Source organism: Poecile atricapillus, chromosome 2 (assembly GCF_030490865.1).
Source record: "Poecile atricapillus isolate bPoeAtr1 chromosome 2, bPoeAtr1.hap1, whole genome shotgun sequence".
NCBI lineage: Eukaryota > Metazoa > Chordata > Aves > Passeriformes > Paridae > Poecile > Poecile atricapillus.
In genome coordinates this window covers 103261075-103288916 of record NC_081250.1, presented here as the reverse complement: position 1 = coordinate 103288916, position 27842 = coordinate 103261075, and the positions used below count along the sequence as shown (strand labels likewise).

Here is a 27842-nt window from a genome sequence, read left to right as displayed (position 1 = left end):
TCCATTTACTAAAAATGGCATATTCCGTGTCAGAAGAGACTAAAAGTTACAGTCATTAAAGTTTATATTATTAAAGTTTGGCTATTGCTTTTAGTGGAAGCACAATTAAACTGACAGCATTTCAATTTGTAATAACTTTTCTTTGGAACATATCTCGTTAATGTCAATAATTGTAATTCAGTTGTATGCCCAATTGGCATTTTCTTGGTATGCTGCCTGGCTTTTTTGTGGAATAACACTTTGGCTATTTTGTCTAGAGGTACAACAGGGTATTTTAGATCAATTGTATGAGTTGTTGAGTTTTTCTCTGCTGTTGTTATTAGTAGTTCTGATGCTAATGTTTCAAGGTTGTAGTTTCAGCCTATGAACTGAAGGAATAGGAATCTATGAGCTTTTTTGGCTGTGAATAGATTGCAATACTGAGATACTTAAAGCCTCTCAGAGAGCTTGTAGCTAAGCTCCCCTATTATGAATTGCGGAAATTATTTTGTGATTGACTCAGATATTGCATGTTTTCTTTTCTAAAGCTCAGGTTATTGGTCTTGCTGGAAGTCAAGTAGTTCTTTAGAAAAGACACTCTTATGCAGCATTTTAAAAAAACAGTTAAAGTCCCTATTACTTGGAAGTAACATTTTTAGCAGAAAACATCTGACTGCTTTGGCTGGCTGCTCCACAGGTGTGCATGGGCCAGTTCCTCAGGGTATCTTTTAGAATTCAGCATGTGACAGTTGAGAACCTGGAAAAAAAAATACTTTGCAATGATGGGATCATGGATCAGGTAGGCCTTTCAGATGGCTTTGTGCAGCTGCTCTTATGCTGAATGCTCCATAGGAGATAGAGGATTTATTTTCATTTTATATTTTTATATTTATTTTAATTTTTTTAGGTTATGCTTCAATAAAACCCAGAAGGTTAGTTGTTAATGCATTTTTCTTCTTAACAGAGAAAACTCTAAGCCACTAGAGAATACAGGAAAACAAATCAGTAACTGTCCCCAGCCCTCTGTTGTTTTTAGAGGCAGGTCTTTGCATCCGCACTTAGATTCAGTTATCTCAGTGAATTACTTTGTGGCAGCATATTTCCCTGGGTAACTTTTCCATCGTTTCTGAGACCGGGTTGTCTGCTCCCTGTTCTCCACTACTGTGTTGCAATGTCTTAACCCTTAACTGCAGGTTCCTGGGGCTATGCCATGGTTCTCATACCCTATGGACTTTTGAGTGTTCTCAGTTTGGAATAGGCTTGGTATCTCTTCAGGAAATGGAGCACTCTCTGCCTTTTTTCAGGGGCATCAGCATAGTCACTTTTTTTTCAGAGATTGTAATACAAATTAAGAACTTGCAACTTTGTTGTATTTCTTAATAGAGAGAAATGCTTGTTCTTTTTTCAAAGTTCAGTGACTGACAACGGGAGCTGCATTCTTGGGTCTTGCTCTGCTGTTAAAACTTAGGATTACTTAGTGCACATCACCTCTCAGGTCTCTGAATGCAGGTTATTCACTGAGGCTTTCCTTTTTGTCTTCTTTAAGAACTTCTGCTTCCAAAGATAGTTAAGACAAATTTTATCAGGAGATTTTCTTCTTCGTAGGGAAGGAGAGCCTTTGAAATTTTGAATGATGTTGCTCTGGATGTTGTGCTAAACTCTGGAAGCCAAATCCTGTTCAGCCTGGTGCTGTGGATCAGTAATACCAACTTTAAGAGCCAATAGAGTGGCATCTGGCATTTAGAAAGCCAGCTGAGAAACCCTTTTCTTGCTAAACTTGTTTCTGAAAAATTTCTTTGGCAGCATTTGCACTTTGGTCAGTGATATTTTGTGGTTTTTTTCTTGCAGCACGATTCATGTAGTGGCAACACTGTCGCTTTAGGTTGAAATTTTGTGGAGACAGGAGGCAGAACTAGAATGAAAAGTATTTTTTTCCTTTTCAGCCATGTAGAGTTAATGCAATAGTTACAGCAACTTTATTCCAGTGGGACTGGGAGGGAGAGATGGACAGATGTTAGGAAGAAGAAATCTTGAAGAGAACAACAGATGGGTGTCCACAGGTAGAACAATGAAGAAGAAGGGAGAATGTTGCAGCCTGCAACCTCAGGATCTTGTCCAGGGAAGCAGCAGGGTTCTGGGGACCAGCATGAAACACCAACGAGACGGGCTCCCGTTCATGAAACCATTTATTCAGCATGAGAACAAACTCAGGTCCAGAACAGAGAGCCCCGAACAGAGACACAGCAGGGGTTTTTGAGGGACAGAACTGAGGGTTTACACCCTTGAGGGTGGAGTTCAGGATCAGGGACCATTAGAAACACACCAAGGGAGAACCCCCCAGGGACTCAAACCCAATCAGAACTCCTGGGCCGCCCTTCACAAGGGGTTTGGGGTGGGACAATGTAACTCTTTGTCTCCCTGAGGCCGCTGCAACATCTGCTCCTTTTTTTTTTTTTTTTTTTTTTTTTTTCAAATTTTAATTAGGAGCTTAAAATGTTTCCAAACATACACCTTAAAATCTCACCTCTTCCACAGAGCACCCACTTTGCTTTGTGGGACACCAATAGCTCAATAACAAAACACATTAAGCAAACAGAAAAAACAAAATTGAAAACAAACACTTAAATCTCGGACTACGCCGGGCAAATTAAACGGTGATGGTACTTAATGCAAACATAATTTTTTTTTTTTTTTTTTTTTTTTTTTTTTTTTTTTTTTTTTTTTTTTTTTTTTTTTTTTGTTCAGTCTCTTCCACTCTAGGATTTTCTGTTAGGAAGGGTGCAGCTCTTAGATCTCCTCCTACGAGGGGCAGAATTCTTCGATCTCCAGCTTCGGCTCCCGCTCCCATGTGGGCGTCGCCTCTTTAGATGATCTCGGTGTAACACTGGCTTTCGGAGCTCGGTTACAGTTTCGATTTCCCCAGAGGAGGTGTTGCCCACGATGGAGAAGGCACAGCCCCCAGGGGTGGAGCACCGAACAAAGGGATGGGGCCAAGCAGGAGTTACTGGGAGGTTCGGGAAGGTTTGGGACCGGAAAAGAAGGAGCAAGGCGGGAAACAAGGGATCCCAGACCGCGTGGCCGGCGCCATCTTGGGATGGGGGGGGAGGCCGGGACAGGCTTTCCCGGACAGGGAACGGGGAATATGGAAAGACAGGGGGTGAAGGAGGACACGGAACGGCGGGCAGACGGCAGCAACCCCGAGCCATCTTAGCTTTTTTCACCCTTTGTCCTGCCCTTAGGAACAGAGGAAAGGGGAAGGTACAGGGAGGTATACACCAAAAAAGGAACTCCACAGAAGACAAAAACAGTCCACTGGAAGAGCCATACCGTACATAATCGTCCATAATGTTGATATAATCGTCCATAATGTTGATATCGTCCATAATCGTCCATAGTGTTAATAGAATCGTCCATAGTGTTGATATCGTCCATAATACGTCTCGTTGGGTGATGTTAGGTGCTTGTCCCAGCGTCTGGTCTCAGCTCCCACACCTCCGTAATCCCTTTTCTTCCCCCATGCCCGAGGCACTCTCAACCCAGTCTCCCTGCCAGGTACTCTCGAGTCCTCCTTTCCAAGGCGGGGGTCTCGCCGGCTCTCAAGCCATCAGCCGGGGACTTACGAGGTGTCCATGGAGCCGGGTCCTGCTGTTCTCCTGGTGCTTCACTGGATGCCCGCATTCTCTCACCATTTGTTGCAGCCTGCAACCTCAGGATCTTGTCCAGGGAAGCAGCAGGGTTCTGGGGACCAGCATGAAACACCAACGAGACGGGCTCCCGTTCATGAAACCATTTATTCAGCATGAGAACAAACTCAGGTCCAGAACAGAGAGCCCCGAACAGAGACACAGCAGGGGTTTTTGAGGGACAGAACCGAGGGTTTACACCCTTGAGGGTGGAGTTCAGGATCAGGGACCATTAGAAACACACCAAGGGAGAACCCCCCAGGGACTCAAACCCAATCAGAACTCCTGGGCCGCCCTTCACAAGGGGTTTGGGGTGGGACAATGTAACTCTTTGTCTCCCTGAGGCCGCTGCAACAGGAGAAGGCAAAGGCAGAAGGGTATGAAAGTTTTTCTTACAACAAGGTTTGTTTTAAAATCAGAATCAGTGTTCTGAGAGTGTTTATTCAACATCAGAAAATTGTGATATATTATGGAGCTGTATGTTATCCTCGTAACATACTTGTATTCTGTATCATTCAGTAAGGGATATGGTATATAGGGTGTGCATCTCTTCCAAGGTCAGGTACAGCATATGTGCAAAAAACGGTTTCTAAGCTTTGTCTTCCTCAGGGTGCTTCCTGACACCAGTTACAAAAGGCAATTAGAGTTAACTTTCTGAGCAAAAATGAAGTATTAAAAAAAACCCAAAAAAATAACAACCTGGATTTTAGCATGAATTTCTTGAGCATTGGTGTGGAAATGTACCTGCTAGCATTACTGGCATATTTTCTTCTATTCCATGTAAACACTCTTGGGATGTCCAAAGCTAAGGCTGCCAAACTTTGGAGAGGTTTACTTTAGAGTGTACTCAATTCAAATGACAAGAACAGTCCATTTATTTTGTGACCTATTTATAGCCATTAAACAAACCATGGCAAATGGATCTGCTTAGCTTAATTCACTGCATTTGGTGGAAGATTAAAAGCATGCAAAATGCATTCCTGAAAATAGGTATGTTTCTGTCTGATACCCTGAAAATCTCTGTATACTACAGAACTGTAATTTTTAAAATAAAATCAGTTCATTCTGCAAGACAAAGAGTTGGAAATAAAATACTGATCTTAATACTTAAGGTATTTATTAGATAACTATTTTGGCAGAGCAAATATTGGGGAGATTAGTTATTTCTACTGCGAGCTATATATAATCCTGCTTGTAAATCTCCAAAAATGATGTAAACATGAAAAAATGTAATTTAAGTTCTGGTTAATTTTAATGATAAGAGCAACACATTTTGAGGGTTTTATGACTGTGTTTTGCTTTCCAGGTGTCCTTAACATATTGAAAGAGTTGATTTTTTTTTCCATGGCAAACTATTTTTATATTCCCTGTGTTCCAAATATGCTAACCAAAATTCTATTTCTGCTTCTCAGGTTGTTTTTGAAGTGGTTACATCAGGTCACTCTGGATATGTGGCTATTGATGAAGTGAAAGTTCTAGGACATCCATGTAGTAAGTACCTATCTTGTGTTGTAAAGCCAAACCCCCTAAAATAAATGTTCCACCATGCTTTGATAAATGTGGAGTAAAAGATAAGGAAGATGTCAGAAAACAATGTTGCTGCCGTAAGTACAGGCTGACTATATGTATGAAGTGTTGCTAAAAATGGCATCATTGCACTTTATTACACTGAAAGACATCTGTCTTATGAGCACCTTGTGTACAGCACTTAGCATGAGTTCCAAACCCAAACTGGGCCATATGGCAACTTCTTTAGAACAAAATCACCAAGTCATGATTCTGTGATCCTAAGATTTGTTGATGAGTTTTCCATCTGCATCAAAAATTCAGTGCAGCCACAAGCTGAGATATTAATGAGAGGAGATGAACAGCACAACAGCTGAGTATTATAATTATTTTTTCCAAGGCTTAGAAAGAAGAAAACTCAGCTGGCTGAAGACTGAGGCTTTGCTAAGCAAGGTCACTTAGGGTACTTCCCAAGGTTCATGGCTCAATTTCTGCACTGTTTTACTTCTTTATGCTTCAGATATATTTCATTATCTCATTATTAAGGATATGTAGTACTTAATTATCCTGAATTGTCAAGTCAGACCTTGTAAATAAAGCTTTAATGTGGTAATCCAGACATAATTAAATATACAACTTAAATAAAACATTACTTCACATGTCTGCTGTTTGTTAAATAAGATGTATTAAGATCATACATGGAATAGTAGGCTGTGATCTTACTGACCAAATGACCGAGTGGGGAAGAAGACACCAACTTCTGTGTCGTTCCTCTTACACCATACCGTGCTTGCATGCATTTGTTGTGGCTTTTAAGTAAGAGCTGTAATTCCAAATAGAAAGTGCTCTATCGGTTAGTACTGAAGCACCTCATAAAAACGGTTTTAGTGTTAATGGCAAGAAGACACACACATTTCTTCAAATACAGAGGCAGTTATGCAGAATCAGCAGCTGTTATTTCTGAGTCACTTATTTCTAATAAACACAGCAGGCTCTCATGTTGTTAGAAAGTATAGGTGCCTTCTGCATTTTGAATTTATATCCTTGGTTCAGGTAGGAGAAGTCTGAGGCAGCATTTTAGTGGCTTACTGATTTTTTTATACAGATCTTGAGGGGTCTCATCTGTGTGTTTGTACCAATCAATTCTCAAAACCTGCAAATCGTTCTTGTTTATAGCCTGTAGCATGTAGAGTTCTAACATAACAGTATTGCAATGCAAAAGCTTTAATGAAAAGTTCTTTGATGAAGTAATCAAAATGTTAGAAATTAAGACTTCAAACCAGTTAAATTGTCTAAAGAAAATTGAAAAAGTGTGAAAATTAAAGTAAAACTACTCTGTGTCTGAAACTTTGTGAAGCTCATAATGATATTCTTTCTGTATATTTCTGGAATTATTAACTCTTTAAACAGAAATTGAAATGGGAAAAATATTTGATAGGCAGCTGCCTGGGTAGTACAAAGACCAAGGAGAAGACAGATTGTAGGTGTGTAGAAACGAAAGCAATGAGTTATGGTAGATGGCCAGGTTTTTTGTGTGTGTGTTTGTTTTTAAAACCCAATGCTATTCTCCACTTAGGCCATACTTGGTAATTCAGAAAAGCTAGTTTTCTAGAATTTAAGAAGACCAAGGAACCAGTAAAATCAAGTGGGGTAAAGCAGATTTGGGGGGGGCGGGGAAGTGACAGCTGAGAAATGGGGAACATACTGAAGAATTTTACTGGGTATTCTGACACAAATAGTTTCAAAGGCAAATAAGTGGATAATTTTGACCTAAACTCTGTCTGTCCTAATTGGAAAATGTTTAAAAAACAAAATGTCTGTATGTATAATAAATTTTATTCTGCCTCCTCCTTCTTATGCTGTCTTGCACTGGATATTTAGCAACTTTTTTGTGAAGCTAGCTATTTATAAATTCCTTAAAAATGCGATTTCTTCCAGTAATAAGAGCTTTTAAGAAAATATCATCAACACTTTAAATGGTTGTAATGCTCTGCTAGAAAATAGATGTTTAGTTTGCTATTCTACTGCTAGTACTAAGATTTTCATGATGAAAAGCGATGTTCAAACCCTGGTTTATCCATTAGTATAGACAGTGCAAGAAGTCTGCGTGGCTGCAGTAGGATTTGAGTAGGTTGGGGAAGATTGTGCTTTAAAGGATGGGTTTCTGTATCATATATCTATATTTTTCTATACTACATGCTTGACTCTCTCTACTAAAACAAAAATACACTGTCTTTTTTACTTCAGTGGATATAATTCTTGTTTGAATATCGGTTTCATCCATTAGTTTAGTAGGTATATTGCTTTAATTTTTACTGAGATTGTTTTCTCTTTCTAGAAGAAAAATAAGTATTGGTATGGAGAATATGTGTTGTGTTTTGGGTTTTTTCTGCAGTGTTGTTGAAAAAAATTGTGTTTAAACAGTACAGCTGTAGTTGGTGAGGACTGTTATGTTAGTATTGTACCTGTTTGATGGGCTGCATTTCTAAAGGATCTCCTCTATAGGCAGGGTACTTGGTTAAGAAAAAAAACCTGTTCCCCTGATAACGTAATTTCTTACTGGCTTGTCTAGTTGGTAGTGTAAGCATTTAATAGGTTTGTCTTCAAAACATGCTTAATTTCCAAAATGATCTGTTTTAATAGGTAGTTATTACAAGAGGGATGTTGAGCTGAGGTAGTTTACGCATCAGGAACAATTACACTCCACCCTTCTATTCTGCTCTTTCCAAGGCATGGAAGTAAACCAGCCTAGAATCTGATGCATAGTCAGTGACTTGAACCTTTTAAAGCAGAACTATTTCATTTACTTGGTGTATCTTTTATAGCCAGTACTTTGGTCTTGCATAACTTTAACACTTGTATCTTTTCCAACAGCAAAAACTCCCCATTTCTTGCGTCTTCAGAGTGTGGAAGTCAATGCAGGACAGTTTGCTACTTTTCAATGCACTGCAAATGGTGGAACAGACTCAGGTGACAAACTCTGGTTACAGGTAATTTCTTTTTTTCCTAATGCACTGATATCTGGAGAGAGGAGAGACTCTGAAAGGAATGTAAAACATGAACAATTATGGGCTGTCCACTTCATCAATATTAGATTTTTTAGTGCCTTTGAGCTGCTGCTGTATGGTAGGTATTCGGTTGTAGAAAATGCTACTGGAAGATTTTCCTGCCTTGTTTAGCTGGAATGCCTTACTGAAAATAAAGGTACTGTTTTCCTTATGTGTGGCAATTATGAGTAAAGGCTAAATCCCCAAGGAAGAACAGAAGTCTGTGCTGGCTAACTGGAATATTACAATATCTCTTGGCTTACCTCTATCTCTGTTCAGTATTTTCAGCTAAAATTCCATTCTCACAGTTTAGCTGGGGAGAAGACCGTGTATGAAAGTCAAATCTGACCTTCTGTATTACAGAGCCAAATAATCTTACTTCTATTCCTTTAGTCAGTTGTTTTTCACTTAATCAGTAATGTAGCTTCTAGATGGGTATCAGATCTTGATTTAAAGTCTGTCTCCAACTCATTTTCTTCCAGTAAAGATTGTGTTCCTCTACTCATATGTGTAGGTATCAAAAACATGCCTTTCTGCTTGATCTCATTTAATAATGGGGGTGCAGGTTTAACAGCTGTCTTGCTGCCAGCAGAGTTGTTCCCTACAGCAAGCAATAGTGAGTGTTTGGACTTAGCATTAGGAGTACAGCGGCCTCCAGATCCCAGTGATTTACACACATGGAAACCAACATGCCAGAACTGAGACATTGTATGTGAGAAGGAAGTAAGGACAATCAAAATGAGCAAAACAATGTCTGAGAAGATCAGTCAGGTAAAGCTGCAATAGGTGGAGAAAGAGGGATAGGTGAAATTGGCAATGGTAGCAGGTGGGACTTAGAAATTAAATTCTCTATTTGTTCTTTCAAACAATTTCAGGCTTTTACTATAGTTATCCTTTCTCATTGTATTTGCATTTTGTAAATTATTCATTTAAGTGTGTCAGGTTAAACAACCAAGTAGTTACAAGAAATCTAACACACAAAAATATAATTAAAATCAGTTGAAAAGCAAACCCTCATATTTATCGCTATATGAATGATGAACTGTTATGTCTGTTCAGAAAGAGCCTGATCAAATGCATTGAAGGCAATGAAAATCTCCTTTGGTTTTATTTGGGTTTGCATGGGTATTTCCAACGTCTTGCTGATACAAGGCTGATATTTTTCTAGTGTTCCAGCCCCTTAAAGACAGTATTCACTGCTGAATTGCTAGAATTAGACTCTTGTCTTTCCTAAGCCACCAAGATTTTCTGAAAAAAATATTTTTCTAGTCATGAAAGGGTTTAGCATGTATGGGAAAATAATGGGTTGCTGTTTCATCAATTATATCCTTTCTAGGGCCTTTGAACTTTGACAAAATGCTCTATTGTAAAACTGAAGGTAGAATTCAGTGTAAGGAAATCCTCATTCCATTCAGTTTTTCTGAATGTTTCAGGACAGTACCATTACACCTTTAATTTTTTTCACAGAGTTTAGGACATGCATAAATTCTTTGCCAGGCTGGAATTTAATTTCTTTATTGTAGAAATTAAATATCCTTCTAGACTTTATGTAATACAAAACTATTTTATTAACAGCATAGAAATTCCAAAATATCTGATCTTAGTTGATTCCTTGTTTGTACATGATTATGAGGGGTTTTTTTCTATATGAAGGATAAGAAGGTAGAGACAGACAGACTTTAGAGGAATTTTATCTTCCTACAGGGCCACTGTTTATTTATTCTTCCTGTAGAACTATAGGTCCCCCTGGTAATCAGCTTAAGGTTGTGCAAATTCCAGGTGTGCCTTTGCATAAGAATGTTTTAGAAGTTGACAGGATCTCCTGGATAGCTTGGATTTATTTTTGCACTTGTTTGCCAGTTTCCACAGATGTCTGCTCAACTTCCAGTAAGACTGATCAAACAGCTCCATGTGTGGGATGCTGCTAATCGAGGCTATGAGATAACAGTTCCCTACAGGATCAGCTGCATTTTAGCACACTAGGGTGTTGTTGGGTAACATATCTCCAGCCCTTGCACCTGTCCATTCATCACCTGGCTCTCTGGTCTTGTGGTGTGATGCTGAGGAATTTTGTATATGCCTGTGTGTGACATCTCATGACACTGCTGCAGGACTGTGAGTGCAATGCAGCTGTCAGTACCAGCTGTCAGAAAGCATGGTATCCAGTACATCATATGACTGGTTAAGCACTAAACCCAGTATTCAACTACAAAACATCTTAATAAAAGACATTCTTATATACACTAGAGCCAGAATAAAATGAACATCATTCCCTGGGAATGTTTATGCTAGCACTTAGGTAAGAGGGATTTGGGCTTTAGTGCTACTGCAAACAAATCATGCAATCTCTATGATATGCTTAGTTCACCAGAAAGAGTAAGCATTTTCCACTATGCTTTCAGTGGTTTGTTTCATTACACCTATAAAATCTTAAGGATAAATCAGAGTAAATAAATAAATAAACGCAGTTGAGTGATATTATCAGGGGCTTTTCAGCATTTCTGCCATGTGAGTTGTATTGGGAGGCCTAATCTGTTTGGATTTGAGAATTTCAGAATACTGTGGGATAATTTGCTCCCAAATGATTTCCAGTACCTGTCAATTTTTTCAGATTCACATTGTTAGTCTGAAGTACAGGTAAATTGCCAGGTTGAAATCACAAGCCCACTGAATTCAGTGAGATTTCTGCAGTTTCCAGTAGTGGCAGGATTTCACTACTGTACTTCTGTCTCTTATTTAGTACCTCTCTCCTTCTATGCAGCAGAGTTCAAGTTTAGATGTACACATTTATCTGATGAGCAAATTCTTTACTTTTTACAGTCTGCTAGACTGTGAGTGCTATATTTTCTTTAAAACAAATGAATAATTGTGAGTTGATTCGTTGTTTTAGTCTCTATATATTTCCTAAGAAAGTAGTTGTTGGAAACAGCATAGATGTTCTTGGTCTAATAATGCCCAGGCCTTGAAGCAGTCCTAAGTGAATTCCATAAATTATACTTTACTTCCATCACTTTTTCTTTTTTTTTCCTCTTTTCAAGTCTTTCCCACTCTTATTCCCCATGGAACGTGGAGTCTGCTAATTTATGGAGTATTGTAGAACTTTCTGCAATTGAAAGGGCCTTGAGGGAATCACAATTCATATGTTAGCTACCCAAATTAGACCACTGAGGCATGAAATTTGTTTCATGATGCTGTGATCAGTATTTACTCTTTCGGGAAAGGGAAGACAGAAAGCTGTTTACCTACTGCATAGTGCAGAAAAACATTTTTCCTCATTCCACTAGGCAGCCATACTCCCTAGTTCATGAGCTGTGATCACAAGTTTGTAAGGTAATCTGACAGCAAATTGTGGGTATTTTCAGTGATACCATTTCAGGTTAAATTCAAATGAAAGGGCTCAAGAATACCACATAGTATCATACATCAAACAAGTTTGTTTTGTCATTGTAATGAGTGTCTGGTTAATAAGGTCATTGGTTAGATTGTATGTTTATGAATTCACATCTCCACTAGCTTATGTTCTAAACATAAACATAACAAAATAAATCTGAATGTCTACAATTAACAGATGTGTCTAATCTGCTTACATTTTCTTTTTCACATCTGTGAACAGTGCAGGTTATTGCCAGTATGGGATGACTCTTTCTCTCCTATTGAATGGTTGAGAAAAAATTCCTGTGCTCCCACTGTTGGAAAGAAATGAATAGGTGGAATACTGAACCATTAAATGGTCAAATGAAGGCAGCTGAGACCGTCTTCTGAAAAGCCTGTTAGTGTCCAGTAAATTGGCATAGGAAACACAAATCTGTATTATAGGAGAGAGGGGTTACTTCATTTCTGGAAGTAACATGCTTTTGGTGCAGCATATTGGCTGCAAAGAATTGCCTTGGTTTTCTGTAGCTTATGAGGCCTGTTTCCATTTCTTCATTTTCCCATCCTCATCTGCTGCTTCTTATTATTTGCAGTGGGCTCATTTAGTTGTCTCTGTGTCCTGCTTATCCTTAGAATGATCTACAGTATGATTTACAGGAAATTGCTGTCAAATCATACCCAGATATAATGAAATTCCATTTTGATATCAAACACAATCTTTTGATATTGCAATTGCATTTTTCAGATGTGCTTTGACCCAACGTGAGTAGCCTTTCTTGAGAGAGGTTCCTCAGCTATAGCTGATGAAAGGAGAGGTCATCACTTCACAGCAGTAATTTATTTTTCCTGGCTTTATTCTAAAGCATGGTTGAAATGTAAATAGTTACTTTAAAATGTAATTCTCAAACACATAAATTTTATTGCAGAATAGAGAACTGAAAGTAGAAATTTGTTGATGGCGGGCAGATAACAATAGGATCTCAGGATATGTCTGACAGCTTTAGTAAGCAGAACCATCAGATTTATCAGTAGCAACGGACTAATGGATATTTTTTGATAAAAAGGGAGAGGGTGAAATCTTTCATACTGTGGTTTATGCATGCAGGATGTGTACTACTTCATTTGCAGCCAAGAAGTTAAGAACAGTATCACTCTAATGGCCAATCTCTCTCCTACCTTATGTAAATAGTTTATTTCCTGGATTTGGCTTTTCCTTTTGTCTCTCCTGAAAGCTGTCTTTCACCTTATTCAGTGTATTTTTTTTTTTTTTTTTTTTTTTTTTTTGCATCCTCAGAAATCTTTTGCTGAAAGTGTGGAGACTATGAAAGATTTTATTCATCTATATACAAAACTACCTGTATGCATTATTTATTACTTTTTCAAAGGAAGAGATATAGTCCTGTGTCAGAGGGAGTTCTGGAAAGCAAATTGTTTTCCTCAGGAGTACACACATACCCAAATGAGAGATATCAGAAACATCCTTGGAAGAATGTAGAACCAGTGAAATTACTCTTGGCAGATGATGAAAATCGAATAGATTTATAGGATATACAAAACTGTGTGTGTGTATGTGTGTGCATGTGCTTGTTATGTAAATTGCATACAGTGACCCAGAGGGTGAACAAAGTTCTAGACTTCCATAAGAATTTTTTTGTTGTGCTGTAAACTCTCTGAGACTTTCCCATAATTATCATTTTTATTGCCAAGTTTTGAAGCACTTGAGGAAAAAATATTTAGGCCATTTTTGAGTACTAAGATAATGAAGCAGTAATTTAACTGTTAAATCATACACATGTAACAACTTGGTAACACAAACAGATGGAACTATTAATGTAAACTGTACAATGAGATAGGCCTAAAGATGTTCTTTTTAACATTGAAGTACTTGGTGTTTGATAAGTAGGTGCATTTGTGTACTACAAGAGTGCACAAGACCATTTTTCCTCCTGTTTATCAATAACTCAGTCTTCCAAGACTGGTCAAACCATCTTGTTCACTGCAAATTGTCTTGAGTCCATTGCCTTGAGAGAAGCTTTAATGACATCAGTTAGCTAAAGATTTTGCAAGATTGCATTGCAAAACAATAGAGAAAAGAAAAAAAAAATCATTAAATAACCAGAAAAGAAAAAGTAAAAAAAAAAAAATAAACAAAAAAAGAAAAAAAAAAAAATGTAAGGGGAAAACATAAAAGATAAATGCATCCAGAAGAATAGATAAGATCTGATCTGCATATTATGTAGATAACAGAGATGAATCATAATGTATAGAAGAACCATAAAGTCCTATCAGTTAGCTAAAGATTTTGCCAAGATTGCATGCATCCTGAAGCATGTGCATCCTGATCTGATTTTTTGTAGATAACCTGAGATGATTCTACTGTTAGAAGAACAATTAAAGTCCTATAGAAAGGGACACTATACATTACTGCATAGGTGAAAGTTTGGGTTTTTCTTTAAATTCCGGTGATTATTTAATATTATTTCCAGTTTTTGGAATGTTAATTTCTTTGTGTCCCCCTCACAACTTGTTTATATTTATTTATATTGTTAATATAAATAATTAATAATACTAATAATATTAATATTGTTAATATTTAGTGCTATTTTTGCAGCATATATTAAGTATTTTCTATTAATTGTCATTAATCAATTTTAGGTGTTTTTCAGTAAATGCACAGTAATCTTACCATATAGCAGGAAAACATCTGTAGGAGGTTTGTGATGTGTATTGTGTTTGTGTTAGCCAGTGTCTAAGGACCTGTGATATTTGGTGCAACCTTTTCTCTCCTTATCTGCCTTACACATGAATCATCTGATACATATAATACACTTTTTTACATGGACTTACTGGTTTTATTCTTGTCTGAATATAGGTTTGACTAATGCTTCTCTGATCCTACGATTTCTCTTACGGTATCTTCAGTTACTAGCGATACCAGAGACTAGGAGAAATTAATTAATTGTGGACTGTTAATGATAAATCCCAGTGAACATATGCAAGAGGCATAATGTCATCTTGAAATTGATCTATCTGTGAAGTGTTTTGACTTCGGGGAAGTTTTGGAGGTGGCTGAAACCTTTGAGTCTAGTGATTTCATTAGGAAGCTGTGTGCAGCTGAATGTGTTTGGAGTGTGGTGTTGTACATTAAAGGTGGTTTCCCCCCTAGGGTACCAAGTTTTCTGTTACAGGTTAGCTTCAGCAGCACTAAGTGGTACAGCAGGCTCTGTGTACTCTTCTCTTGTACTGTGAGCAGTGAAAGGCACAGCTGGAGAAAGTCAAATGCCTGGTGGTGCAGCAGCTCCTCTGAATCTGTAGCCTTCCATGACTTGTATGAGATGGTGCCACTGTAAAAATGGAGCCAGAAATAAGCCTTTTATTCTCTCCTGGAGAAACACTGAAGAAGCCTGGCCAGCAAAGCTGCTCTGCAGGCTGCACCTCCCAATCCACCCAGACTGGAATGTCTGGCATAAAAAAGCCAAATGTTGGCAACCATGAAGAAATGTCAGGGAATTTTGTTATTAATACTAAATTAATTCAGGTGGGGGTAGGTGGAAGAATAAATGTCACTTCTATAATTGTGTATGAGCTACATCATTCCTAAATGGTGTGGAAGTGTTACTCAAAGCACTTGAATTCTGTTGAATTCTGGTGAAAATACTTAACTGAGCAGTTGTGAAGTTTTATGTTACGACATTACTCAAAACCCTTGAATCAGAAACCCTTCAGGCCAATCAGCACAACAGACCATGTTGGTAGTGATGCCAGAAAAGAAACTTAAGGTGATGTAAGCAAATCTGATTATTTTATTAAAAACCCTAAAACCCTAAACAGCCCTTGATGCACTAGGAAAAAAGTAGTGTAGCTAGAGGGAAGACATGCTTTCCTGTGTAGTGGTGCTGCTCATCCATCAGGTTGCAAGGAGTGATAATGGGTGGTGTCCTCCAAAGGCCTTCCTTCATCACCTGTCTAGCAGAGGTGGAGTCTGCTCAGCCAAGAGTGTCCTTGTGACACTGAAGTATGCATTTGGTTTCCAACCAACTGTTCCTGCTTATGAAGGCAATCTGGGCTCTGAAAACTTTTAATGGATGCATTAAAGTTTGAAAGTTTGCTTTTTTTTAACACTGTATACTATTAATCCACTGGGAACTTCATTATGGAAAACAGTGCAAAACCTTAAGAGACCTAGGGAAAGCTTGGCAAAGTTTGTTTGCAAGTAACCTGAACAATTAGTGGGTTTTCATCTTCCACATCTGCTGAAATTGCAGGTTATATCTATAGTGTCAGAAGTACCATGCAAGAGAGCTGTTATTATTTTTGTATTGCAAGTTGATACAAAACTTGAACTCTGGACAAAATTCTTGTGGTAACAGGTAATAATAGTTCTTGTTTCCTCTTCCCTTTCTCCCTGTTTTTGATATGTATATCAGGTATTCAGAAGTTACCAAATATTAATGAATTGACTACATACATTGATTTGCAGAAAATTAGCTTATCTGCAGACAATTATGGACATAACTCAGAGGGGATGCACATAAACCTTTCCCTCCCCACCCCCACATATATATATTCTCATTTAATGAAGTCACTCATAAGAAAAGTTGTTCTGGGATTACTTCTATCAGTTAAACATTTTTGAAATTCTTGTCTGATTTTAAAAATGAGGCAACCCAAGTGTACACTTTTCAAAAAATTCATTGTGATGTGTTAGTCTTCCAGTTATTCTGGAGTATTAAATAATAAAATGGCGATTAGCAGACCTAAGTTAATGAAACAGTTGACCTGTGCCAGAGAGGGCTGATTAAATTCAGCTTTCCTTTCAAGAGTGCAGAATGTTGGCCTGTTTTCTGGATCCTGAAGACTGCCTTGATATGAAGCACTGTTCAGCAGCAATAGAATTGCTTAAAGATATGTAAGAATTAGGGAACTGATGAAATAAATTCAGTAAGTTTTCTGTGCTATGCCGGACCTTTGGGAGGAAGAAACAGTGACCTTTACCATGAATACCGTAGGTAAAATGTACAAAGTTACTGCTGGAAGGTATCTTGTTCAAATTGGAGTTTAGGAGAGGCTTTTTTTAGAAAAGAAGGGGGGAAAAAAAAAAGTAGGGGCTGTTGAAGCTGTTTTGAGGCAAGGAGAACCAAAGTAAAGTTTAAATTAAATCCAAGGAGAAATGATGGGAAGGAAGCAGACCACTGAGGAGGGTGAGTTGTTAAACTGTGACTTGATTACTGTGACTGTCTCAGTAATTAAGACTGAAACACCTCCAGCCAAACCCCTCTGTATCAGCTTCCCTGTTATATGAAGCAACTTGGGCATTCCTTTACTACTGATTATTACTCCTATGGTTGTCTTTATTCATGAATTGCACTATCAGTATTGAGGGGTTTATTACAGCTTTCTTTTCTGCCTCTCTTCTCACCATTCATTCCTCCCATTTGGAAGAATTTATCCAGGAGGCAGTAGCTTAGCCCATAATGATTTGTCATCCTCAAATCTATCTGTGTTTCTTTCTTGGCTGCTTTTTCCTTACCTGCTTTGTAGGACTCAGTTTCGTTTTGGCTCTGTCTGCTATTCTGCTTGTTTTAAACTTTGGAATAAACTTCAGGCTGATCCCAAACTTGCATGTTGGAGTTTCTTCTTCCCATGCTGCCTTTCTTCCCAAGATTAACACTTTTGCAGTGAAGGGAATGTAGGACATGAGTGCACTGGTTTTTAAGTCTCCTGTTGTAGTTGCATACAAAAAGTGAAGACCTGCATTACTATGCTTTGTATGGTGTTTACCGATGAAAATTAAGCTAATGGACTGTACTTCCTCATTTTCATCTCATCACTTTGCTCCTTTCTAGCCCCTCCATGAGCCTGGCATCTGCAGATTGCCGAGCCCCAGAGCATTTAAATTCCTATATATGTCCTCTTCAGTGTCTAGCAAGGTGCTCATTCTAGCTCTTGGAATGTTAAACAAGTAAAAGGATGATGGGAAGTAATAAGTTTTGCATGCTTCAAAGAATTAAAATACAGTATTAGAGTAAGTGACTTTATAAGTAGGGCTGCAAGTTCAGCAAAATGCTTAGTGGATACATGGATCTTTGCCATAATTTTTATCCAGAGTATTAAACTCCCTGTTAGATAGATATTTCCTGGTACTTTGTTTTCTCCAGATGTTTCTGAGGCTGTAGTTTCCTACAACTCATTTTATATTCCATTGTGTGCTATTAAAAATGAATGGAAAGAAGATTTGGAATTTTACATATTTTGCAAGCACTGGCAAATTGTTAGAGGATATAAACTCTTCTTAGCTGCTCTAGAATTTAAAGTAAAAATAAGAAATAGATTGAACAGGGGTTTAGTTTTTGGGTTGATTTTTCTTACTTTTAAAATGTCTATGTAATGATAACAGATTTTCTCCTGTCAGAATGATACAGAATAATTTCAGTATATGAGTAGAGAGTGACTGCTTTGGTTAAATTACATGGAGTTTAATGACTGCAGAAAATGCACTGTGTTTGTTTACTTTCTGTGTTTGTAATTGTGTCTTCAAATAGATGTCAGTGCTTAATATTTGATAATGTGACTACTCGATGTGTAACTTAAATAATATTTTACAGTACTACCTGAGAGCTCCAGCCAATATTTAGGTTTAGTCATAATAAACAGGGATTTCTGGAGAGTTACGTGGTTTGAAGAAAAGGCTCAGTTATCAAACATTAAAATACTGAAAGGAAAAACCTTTTTTGAAAAGTAAAATAATAATAATAGTTACACCTGCAGAGTGCAATTCTGTCTCATAGCAGAATAATTCCAAATAGGACAATAATAATATTTTTTCCAGCATGGCCTTATTACTTGAATGGAATATTAACTTACACAGATGGAATAAATATAAGATAATCACGAGATATGTGATGCCTCTAATCTAGACTGACAAACAGTTGTCTTGGTTATGAACACAAATCTAGAAATTCAGAGGTAGTCTTAGTTACTGGAATTATATGAACTCTGCAAAGCAATTTTCCTGAGGTATTAATTACTATTTTATTTAGATATTACACATATTTTAAACAAAAACTGCTTCTGGTCTTGCTGGTTTTATTTGAGATCCTGCTGGTATAACTCTAATCACAGTTTCGTAAATGTGCATATTTGGAAGTGGGATAATGCAAACCCTTTCTTCTATTAAATGTATGAAAAACTGCCTAATCTGCCTATATGGACAGAGGGTGACTGATGTTTCCTTCTAACTCACTTCTCACAAAATTGTTGATATATGCCTTGAGAGCAGTTATTGCTGGTGGTGCTGGATGTAACATCCCAGAACTTCAATGCCTTTGAATTGCTGCTGCATTTTTATTAAAAGTATTTCTGAAAGGTTTAATATATAGATTGTTGCTGCTAAATTGCTGTTCATTTAAAAGACTTAGAGTTAGTTCATTGCTTGTAAGAGCCACTAAGTGTAATTTAAATAACTATCAACCTATTTCTTTTCATTCTAACTTGCCTAAAATGGAAAAATAATGTGCATTTTAAAGTGCTTTAAGCTGTCTGTATATGCATTTAATATGTTGGTACTAGGAATATGGGTTTTTCAAGCTGCGTATATCCTGAAGTTACATTAAGCTTATTTTTTTTATATCCCTGTGTATTAAATAACTTGCTGTTTAATAGAAAATTTATTTTTACAAGTGACTTACTAGTTACATATTTTCATTAGTTGGCTTAAGCAGCAGTTTTTAATGTATTTTTTAAAAGCTTTCTCTGAGCATTTGAAAATGCACAGGTTCCTCAGCAGCCAATGGAATCTGTTATTTTCACTTTTGGATCTCAGAATTTATTCTGTGGCCATAGTTCTTGTGTTCTAAGGAGGTGAGATAGCTCTGCCCTGGGGACGTGGCCTTTGTGGTCCAAGCAGGTCTAACATTAAATGATTATGGCAGCTTCCTCTTTCCAAAGAATGAAGGATCCTGTTCACACAGTTCTTCAAGTCCCAGGGGCAGGAAAAGCTAACAGCCCTAATCAGAAATAAAGCCTCAGACTTTTGTGTGGCAAATCAGAGCTAAAGTAAAGAAAGTTAAAAGAACCATATATATATATATATATATATATATATATATTTTAATTGTATTTAAACAAAACAGAAAAAAAAAGAAAAAGAAAAAACCCAAAACAAACAAAAAAACCAAAGCCAATAAGCCCCACCCAGAAAACAGGATACTACAAATTTGCTCCAACAACCTATTCTAGTAGGTCTTAATACCAGTACCATAATGATATATTGTAAATAATGAATTTCATCCTCCTTTCTGGAATGGGATTAGTAAATTATGGACATGTCATTTTTTTGTTTATTTTTCAATAAAATATAATGTATTTGGAAATATTCAGGCTTTCATGTAAAAAGTGAGAGTTTGTAAAACCTACTGGAAAATTTAAGAATCTCAAAAAAAACAGATTAAAGTTTTAATGGCTAAAGCTAGTAAAACACTGTAACATAAACACACTCTTACTTGTGGGAGCTCAGATTGTTGCATTCATGAGTGATGAAAACTTTTCTGAATGCTAATGAAAATAGTTCTTCATAAAGAAATTGTAGTGGGATGTGCTAGTATGTTTAATAAACAAATTTTCATTTGATATGTTATTTTTAGGCATTCTAAATGAAATAGCTGTTGGCAGTCAGCACTGAGAGCTTGTAATTCATCATACAGTGACCTGAAATGGGTCTGTTACATACTGGGAAAAAGACAGCATACCTGGGTAACTTATTGAAGTCATTGCAGTGAGTCAGGGAGAACAAAACGTGAATCACAAATAAAGAGATTGAAGCTGGATGTGTGGGTATTGTTATAACAGGAATGATTCTGTATTCATATATCAAATTGTAAATAGCATTTTTCAGACTAAAAATAGTCTTCTGCCATGTGTCCACTGGTGAAATAAGAATTTGGGAGAAGTTGTAGGTGTGGGATTATTTTTTTTTAAATTTTTTTCTGTGCAGCCTTTGTAACTGCCTTCTGCAATGCCTATAGATGGAACTTTTCTTATACTTGAATTCATTACCTTCATTACTGTTCCTTTATGCTTAGGCTTAAATCAATTAGGAAGCTCTCCTACTCATTTGCTATCATCCCAGAAGGGAGGGAAAGCTTGCTCTCCTGGGCTGTATTTTTTCTTGTGGAACGTAAAGCAATTATGTTTCTTAGTCTTTGTCTGTTCCAGACACTGTATTTTCCTTGAAAATATTTCTCCCTAAAGAGACTAAAGAAAAAATTTGGCTTCTTTTTTCTCCTTTGAGTTCTAGTATAAAATGTCATGCTAGTGATTCTGTGGGACTATTTGAGTTCTAACATATAATTAGACACTCTACACTTTGCCTCCATGAGTTTGTAATGTTCAAGAGAAGTCAGTCAAGATAATCCTTATTGATAATAATCTCCCAGATATTTTACAGCTTTGTTACAGTAATGATGATAACAGCTTTTTATTCCAGAGCTCTTTCATGAATTCTGAACCCACCATTAATAACACTTTCTCACCTGTATTTTGGTAGAGGTTAAATATGCTCAAATCCTCTGTGGAGCCAAGTTGAGTTACATTTAAGACTCCCCCAGCTTTATCATTTGAGCAAAATGATGTGCACCTCCTGAAGCCTGATTTGGCTTCTCTTTTTTCAGTTACAATTATTGGTATGTGAATGGATGGCATGTGTCACAAAGCCATGTAAGTCAATCATTTGATCAAACTAAGACTTCCTATTGTAGAACAGCAGTTAAAGCATTCAAAATCAGGTGAGATTAGTATATTTGAGAATCAGCAGAAGGTGAAAAAGATTATGGGACCCAAGTGAAATAGTAATTTATTGTAACTGCTACAGTGCATTGATTAGTTCCAATTTCCATTCTAAATATGCATGAAGAAGACGGGAAATATGTCCTGTGGGGCTAGGTATTAGAGAAGTTGCCTTCAAGGACTGCTGGCAGTTTCTGTGAACACCCAGACTGTGAAGTTCAGGATTTCTACCAGCCACTTGGAGGTCTGAGGGGACAGTGTGGTAGGAGACAGTTCTCTGTGTAGGGCCACTGTGTAGGGGGCTGTATATGCATCATATTTTGCCATGATTGCCCTCTTCATGAGCTGCAGATTAAGGCAGAAATTACAGTGGTGTTGCCTAATCCTTTCCCTTCATCTCTTTCTCCATGAGAACAGCAAGAAAATTTTATTTAAAAATACTTACACAGTTCTTCAGTTGTATGGGTAACTCATAAGAGTCCTGGTGAACTGTGGATGCAGGGTCCCCATGTGGAAGGGAGGGTGTACTGTGCAGGCTGTGGAGCAGAGGAGTTTGTTCACACTCCAAATGAGCTGAGCTAGTTTGGGTGCTAGAATTAATCAGTGTGTGGCAGTATGTTTTTCCCTAGGGAATAACTTATCCTGTTTCTGGGTAAGTTATTATATATAAGGCTTCCTGATGTTGCAACTAGAAAAATGGGAATAGTAATATTGGTGGGTGTAATATAACCTCGAGATTTGGTATGGGATCCTTCAATAGTCTGAAACCTGCAGTAACATACTTTAAAACCGGCTTATGGCTTGTGATTGATCAGTGGTTCTGATTATCAGGGCTAAATAAGTTATTGTATTAGGTAAGAAATAATATGGCTTTTAAAAAATATTAATTTTCCAAAATCCTAATTAACCCACTGCTTATCTCCTATTACCTGCAGCCATTTTTGCTAGAAGGATATTACTAGTATATTATTATATATATTATATAGATATTACTAGTAAAAATAGTAGTTTTGAAATAGTAGTTTGAAATGTTTCATTCCAAGTTTAGGTTTTGGTAACTGCCATGCCATGTCACAGAAGCTGTTTTATCAGCAGCTCAAACTTCGAGGAATCTTAAGGAGCTGTCAATTATCTGAAGTAATTCTCAAGTAATTGTTTATGGCTGAGTAATTTTTAAGGCATGATAGCATGTTCTTCTTTGGACATTGTACAAACTTCTTTTTCTTTCACATAAGCTTCACCTCACCCATATTTTCTTTTGAAAGGGAAATAAATCTACATGACTGTGCATTAGAATTAGTATTTATTGTTAATTATGTTGCTTCTTTGGTATAACAGCATGATTAACTTCGACTTTGTTTTGTGATTTATGGATGAGTTTAATTTTGTGTGACTGCTGTGTAAAACTATTTTCTTGTAACTCGTATTTTAAGGATATGTCCGATTTAGTGGCAAATAAGATCATAGTAAAATGAGATCAATATTTTATATATGTCTTGAACTCTGCAGGAAAAACTAGAAACTCCAGGGCAGAAAAACAGCTGTGACCAGATATGTTGTTGTTTCATAGAAGCTAGGTAATGCAGGACGCTTGACCTTGCTTGAAGCTCCTCAAGTCAGAGAAATCCACTGAACATACCTGGTGTCATTTTACATAGCATCAGAAGTGTGTGTTCCTTCCTGGAGAGAATGATTTTTGTGAAGTGATAGTTGGGGTTTTCCAGTTTCTCTTCATGTTTCGATAGTGGTTGCAGCCTTCAGTTTGTTGGAATATATATCATTCATTGTATGAAAAGTGCCTCTTTCTTGTTTGCTTGTTTGGGTTAATGTCAGTAGATTTTGGTGGTTGGTTAGATTTTTTTTTCCCATCCTGCTTTCATAATTCAGTTCACATTTTCTGTGGGTTTTTGACTGTTCATAGTGCACAGATCGTATTTCATGGTCAGGTGGAGCATGAGTTCTGATGAGGATTTGAGGGCCAAGTCTCTCTGCCATTATCTTTGTGTCAAAGGACATGACAGGTTGTCATCTCAGCCTTCTTTTGTCTTTACCCCTCTGTTTTTTCACTCCTTGTGCTCCTCAGCTGTTACAGGACTCATTTTCTTGTGCCATACATGTAATGTGTTGAATTGACAGCAACACTCTGTGTTGAAATAGAAACTTCCCAGTTTCCAGAGTCATGCTGAGAAAGTGAGAGGTGGAGACAGCTTCAGGTCATTTACCTGGTAAATCTGTGCCAGGTCTCTTTTACCAGAGTTACTGGTAACCCCTTGGGTGGGTGCTGCTATGAGAACCATCCACTGATGTCTCCCTGCAAAATGCATATGCCAAGCAGCAGATGCAGGGAGGGAAGAAAAAGCAGACTGACTATGCTGCTCTTCATGGTTTTTTTAAATAAATAAATAAAGTATTTGTGTAAAACAAGCTAAGCAAATAAATGTTGCATTGCTCTCAAATCTTTCAATCTATAATCTATAAGGAGTTGAAAGCAGCTGTTACAGATTAATGGTTGCCCACTCATGATGAATGGTTTAACTCATGTGGGAAGGCAGAAAAGTCTCACTGTCACACCTATAAATGTAACATACAGACTTCTGCTTTTATCTTTCCTCTCCTCCTGGGGAACTTGAGAGAAGTAAAATGGGTTGCCAGCATTTTTCATTTTTTTTTAATATGACTAATAATATTCTTTATTTCTTTGCCTAGGGTATTTATGTACGGGATGCACCTTTGAAGGACATAAAAGTGTTCAACGCCCGACGATTTGTAGCTCTTTTCAGTGTGGTAAATGCCACGAAGCGGGACGCTGGCAACTATCGCTGCATGATCCGGACGGAAGGAGGAGTTGGTGTGTCCAACTATGCAGAGCTGATAGTCAAAGGTACTTCACCATACAAATCAGTATTTGCATGCTCTGTGTATGGAATCAGGGCTTGCAGTTGCTAATTCAGTAAGAATGTCACCCATAGCCTGTTAAACTTGATAAGAGGTTCAGTAAATAGATTTTGCTTATGTAAATCTTGAGAGTCTATCCAGCTGTAACAAGAGAGTGATGAAAGAAACCAGGGCTAATTAACTAGGTACTCGTTGATTGCTGTTTTAGATATTTTCCAAAAAAACCCACCCTTTAGACCTGTATATCTTTAAAGCTGTTATTTAAAGTATGAACATAATAATGGCTACTTGCCTCCTTTGTGGAGATTGTATTCTAAAACTGTATTTACTACAAAATATGCAAGATTTACATTAAAGTGAACACATAAAATACACGTATTTCAGTATATGGAGGGGTGTTTTTAATAACTTTTGGGAACACTTAGATGTAAGTAGAATTGGGAATCATCTGTCACTAGCAGAAGAAGATGCAAGAAATCCATAATGAAGAATAAACCATTTTCCAAAAGCAAGAATAGGATTTTAGTGAATGTGTTGTAGAGAAAATGAAGAGAAACAGAGGAAGAGAAGGATGTTGGAAATAGCCAGGGTACAAAGATAACAAGACAAAACAAATTGTAGCATGAAAACATAGAAGAGCTATTTGAATGGACAGATGAAAAAAGAAACAAATAGAGTGGGTGAGATGAGAATATAATTATAAGGCATGGTGGAAAAAATGAGGTTGTTTCAGTCCAAGCATGAAAAGAAAATAAAGTAGGTGGCCAAAAATAGGTACATATGAAAGTCAGCAAAGAAAGCAAGCATGGACTATAACCACAGTAGGAATGATGAAGCATCTTTCAGAGCTAACACCAGTGAAAACAAGGAGGAATGAACACTGCCTGAAGGAGGGAGAGGGAGGAGTTCTGGAGTACTGCGTCAGTGATGAGAGGTACAGGAAGCCAAAGGAGTTAATTTCTTCTCAGTCTCTTTGATTGAGGGTGTTTTAATTTGTTAGTGCTCCTTTTGAGGCACAATAGATGAAATTATGAAGCGTATCATTAAAGCATTTGTGCTTACCCAGATTCTTTCAGAAAATTTGCACTGGGCACTGTGAGTAAGTGGATAGCCTTAGGGTGTAATCCCATTAACTACTTGTAGAGTAGCAAAGTAATTATGGTAATCCCCATTGCCTGTATTGGAGCTTTTATGAGACCACCTGCAGGTCACTCCTTCTGACCTAAAAAGACCCATTTTAAACATTATGCTGTAAAACCGTAGATGACTGTACTGAACAGCAGCATTAGGGGCTAATTAATAAATATGCTTTCTTATTGATGACATATAGTTAAGAAGTTGTATTTTCTCATTTTTAGCAGGTTTTCTGCTATATCAGTTACCAGACTTCAAAGATAATGGGTTGATTTCAGTGCAGCTATTTATTTTTTTATTCCATTACCATCCATAAATCATGAAGAATGTACATATGCCCACACTGCATGTAATGTTTAGTATACTTGGGAACTGCTGATGGCTTAATAATAGTATTTGTAAAAACAGTGGTGTAATTACTCCCCCCTCTTTTTTACGAACAATGAATTTAATTCTCTTCTTATTTACGCTGATGTAACTAAACTGACTTATGAAGAATTTCCTTGGAATTACATTGCTAGAATGACAGGAGAGTCAAACAGAGCATTTATAAGTTAAAGAGAATCAGTTCTTCAGAATTATCATGCTCTGTTTCATACTGGTTGCTGAACCTGTAACTCAGGTTGCAAAAAGTTCTGCACTGGAATAGGGCTTTTTTCAAAATATGTTTGCTTTTAAATAGAGATGTGCACAGTAGAGTGGGTTAGAACTCTGTTAAACATTCATTCTACTTCTACTGTAGACAAAGTTTCACTAAATAGGAACTTACTCTAAGTAGATTCCAATTATGTGTGTAAGGAATTTTTAGCTTTGTAGTGCTGTTGTGGCATGATGCGTGGCACTGGAGACCAGGTACCAGAACTCTTGAAAAGAAGAGAAGGGCTGCTACTTTCAGGTGATGAAAATCAAATCTACAATCATGAAGGAATAGGAATGAAATCTTGAAAAAGAAAGACATGTAAGAAACTGCCAGGTATTCTTATTCTCTTTTTTTTTTTTTTTTTCTTTTTTACCTGAATGAGCATGTTATAGCAAGGTTTCAGCAGTATGGAGGGGGAAAAGGTCACAATTTAAGTGCTGTCAGTTCTGCTATTAAGTAATTGTAAAAATGAATGTTGTCTAGTTAATGAGGAAAAGCTTGTCAGTGAACAATTAGTCTGGCATTAAAAAGCAGGGGGAGGAAAGGCGATTTTTTGAAAACTTGTTTTTGGTAGCTTATATTCCTTTTAGAGGGTGGTGAAATAAAGTATTGATTGTTCTATTTAAATAAATCCTGAAGGGGAGGTTTTCCATTTACCTGAGTGTTTGTTCTGATAAGAAAGGATGAAAAGACAAGTGCCTTGTCATTGTATGTGCTCAAACTGCACAGTATCCTCATCTAAGTTTGTCAGAGAATTGGATTGAAATGTCAGTTTATCTAATGGGAGGCATGAAATTGGCCTTGTCAGATAACCCACTTATTGTAAAAGACATCGGCTCGTATCTAATAGATGACATAAAAGTAATCAAACATTGAGCAAAAGGAAAATAGTCGGGTAGAATTGATTAAATACGTTTGGTGAAGTAAATTAGAGATCTACATGCAGTCCCTAGGTTGAAGTTTTCTAATAGTGGGCAGATCCAATACAGATTAGATTTAGGAGAACAGAATGAGCCTGTCTAGCAGACATCAGATTATTACAGAGTTCAGACTGCTTATTGAGTTCGAACAAGGTAAACCTAAGTGTCAAATTGGTTAAAAGGAGTTTGGTTAGGTTTTTAAGCAAGGGCATAGAAAGGTAGCCATCTGTAATGCTGGCAGCTTAAATGTCTGCATTTTCCAAGTGGAAAATTTAACACTGGGAACAGAACCAAACTTCTTCAGGACCTCCAGAGCAAAGAATTCCTTCTGGAGGGCAAAGTCATTTTGACATCAAGACATAGTAAGAAAATATCAGCAATTACTTATCTGTGGTATCAGTTGTTCTCATACATTAAATATACACAGATACTTGGCATCTGTTTTTGCTCTCTCCAATTAACCTTTCATGGTGGATCCATCACTGTCTGTACCCCTTTTTTTACCATCGGTGCTGGCATTAGGACTTTTATTGTTGCCTAACAATTCCTATAATGAAGTCCAGTTGCATATGCTCATTTTTTGGCAAACTGACTGGAGGCTTGTATTTTTCAGTGTGAGTGTGTGCCTCAGCCTGGAGGTGTTGAGAAAACCTCCATCTAGAAGAGCTGATATACATCATCCATCTTAGCAAACTTGCAATAGGAAAGTGCTGAAGGCTCTGGACTTTGAAACAGTAATATTTTTTCAGGAGGGTACTAGTTATGTCAAGAATGCTGTTTTTCTCTTCCTGTGAAAATCTGTTCTCAAATGTAGTTAGTTAACAAACTATTAAATAAAACCCCAAAAGACCTTGAGGCTTCTTTGGGTTCATCTTTCAAATTC

General features: G+C 37.2%; 1 protein-coding gene across 7 annotated transcripts in view; it reads left to right on the top strand.

Annotated features, from left to right (window-relative positions):
* The window catches only part of PTPRM (protein tyrosine phosphatase receptor type M), a 449216-nt gene that overhangs the window by 142845 nt on the left and 278529 nt on the right, over nucleotides 1–27842 (top strand). For all 7 annotated transcript variants that reach the window (XM_058830649.1, XM_058830647.1, XM_058830643.1 and 4 more), the window contains exons 4-6: nucleotides 5075–5153; nucleotides 8043–8158; nucleotides 24077–24251. In XM_058830649.1, coding sequence (XP_058686632.1) covers nucleotides 5075–5153; nucleotides 8043–8158; nucleotides 24077–24251 — 370 coding nt within the window. The remainder of the gene's footprint in view (nucleotides 1–5074; nucleotides 5154–8042; nucleotides 8159–24076; nucleotides 24252–27842) is intronic.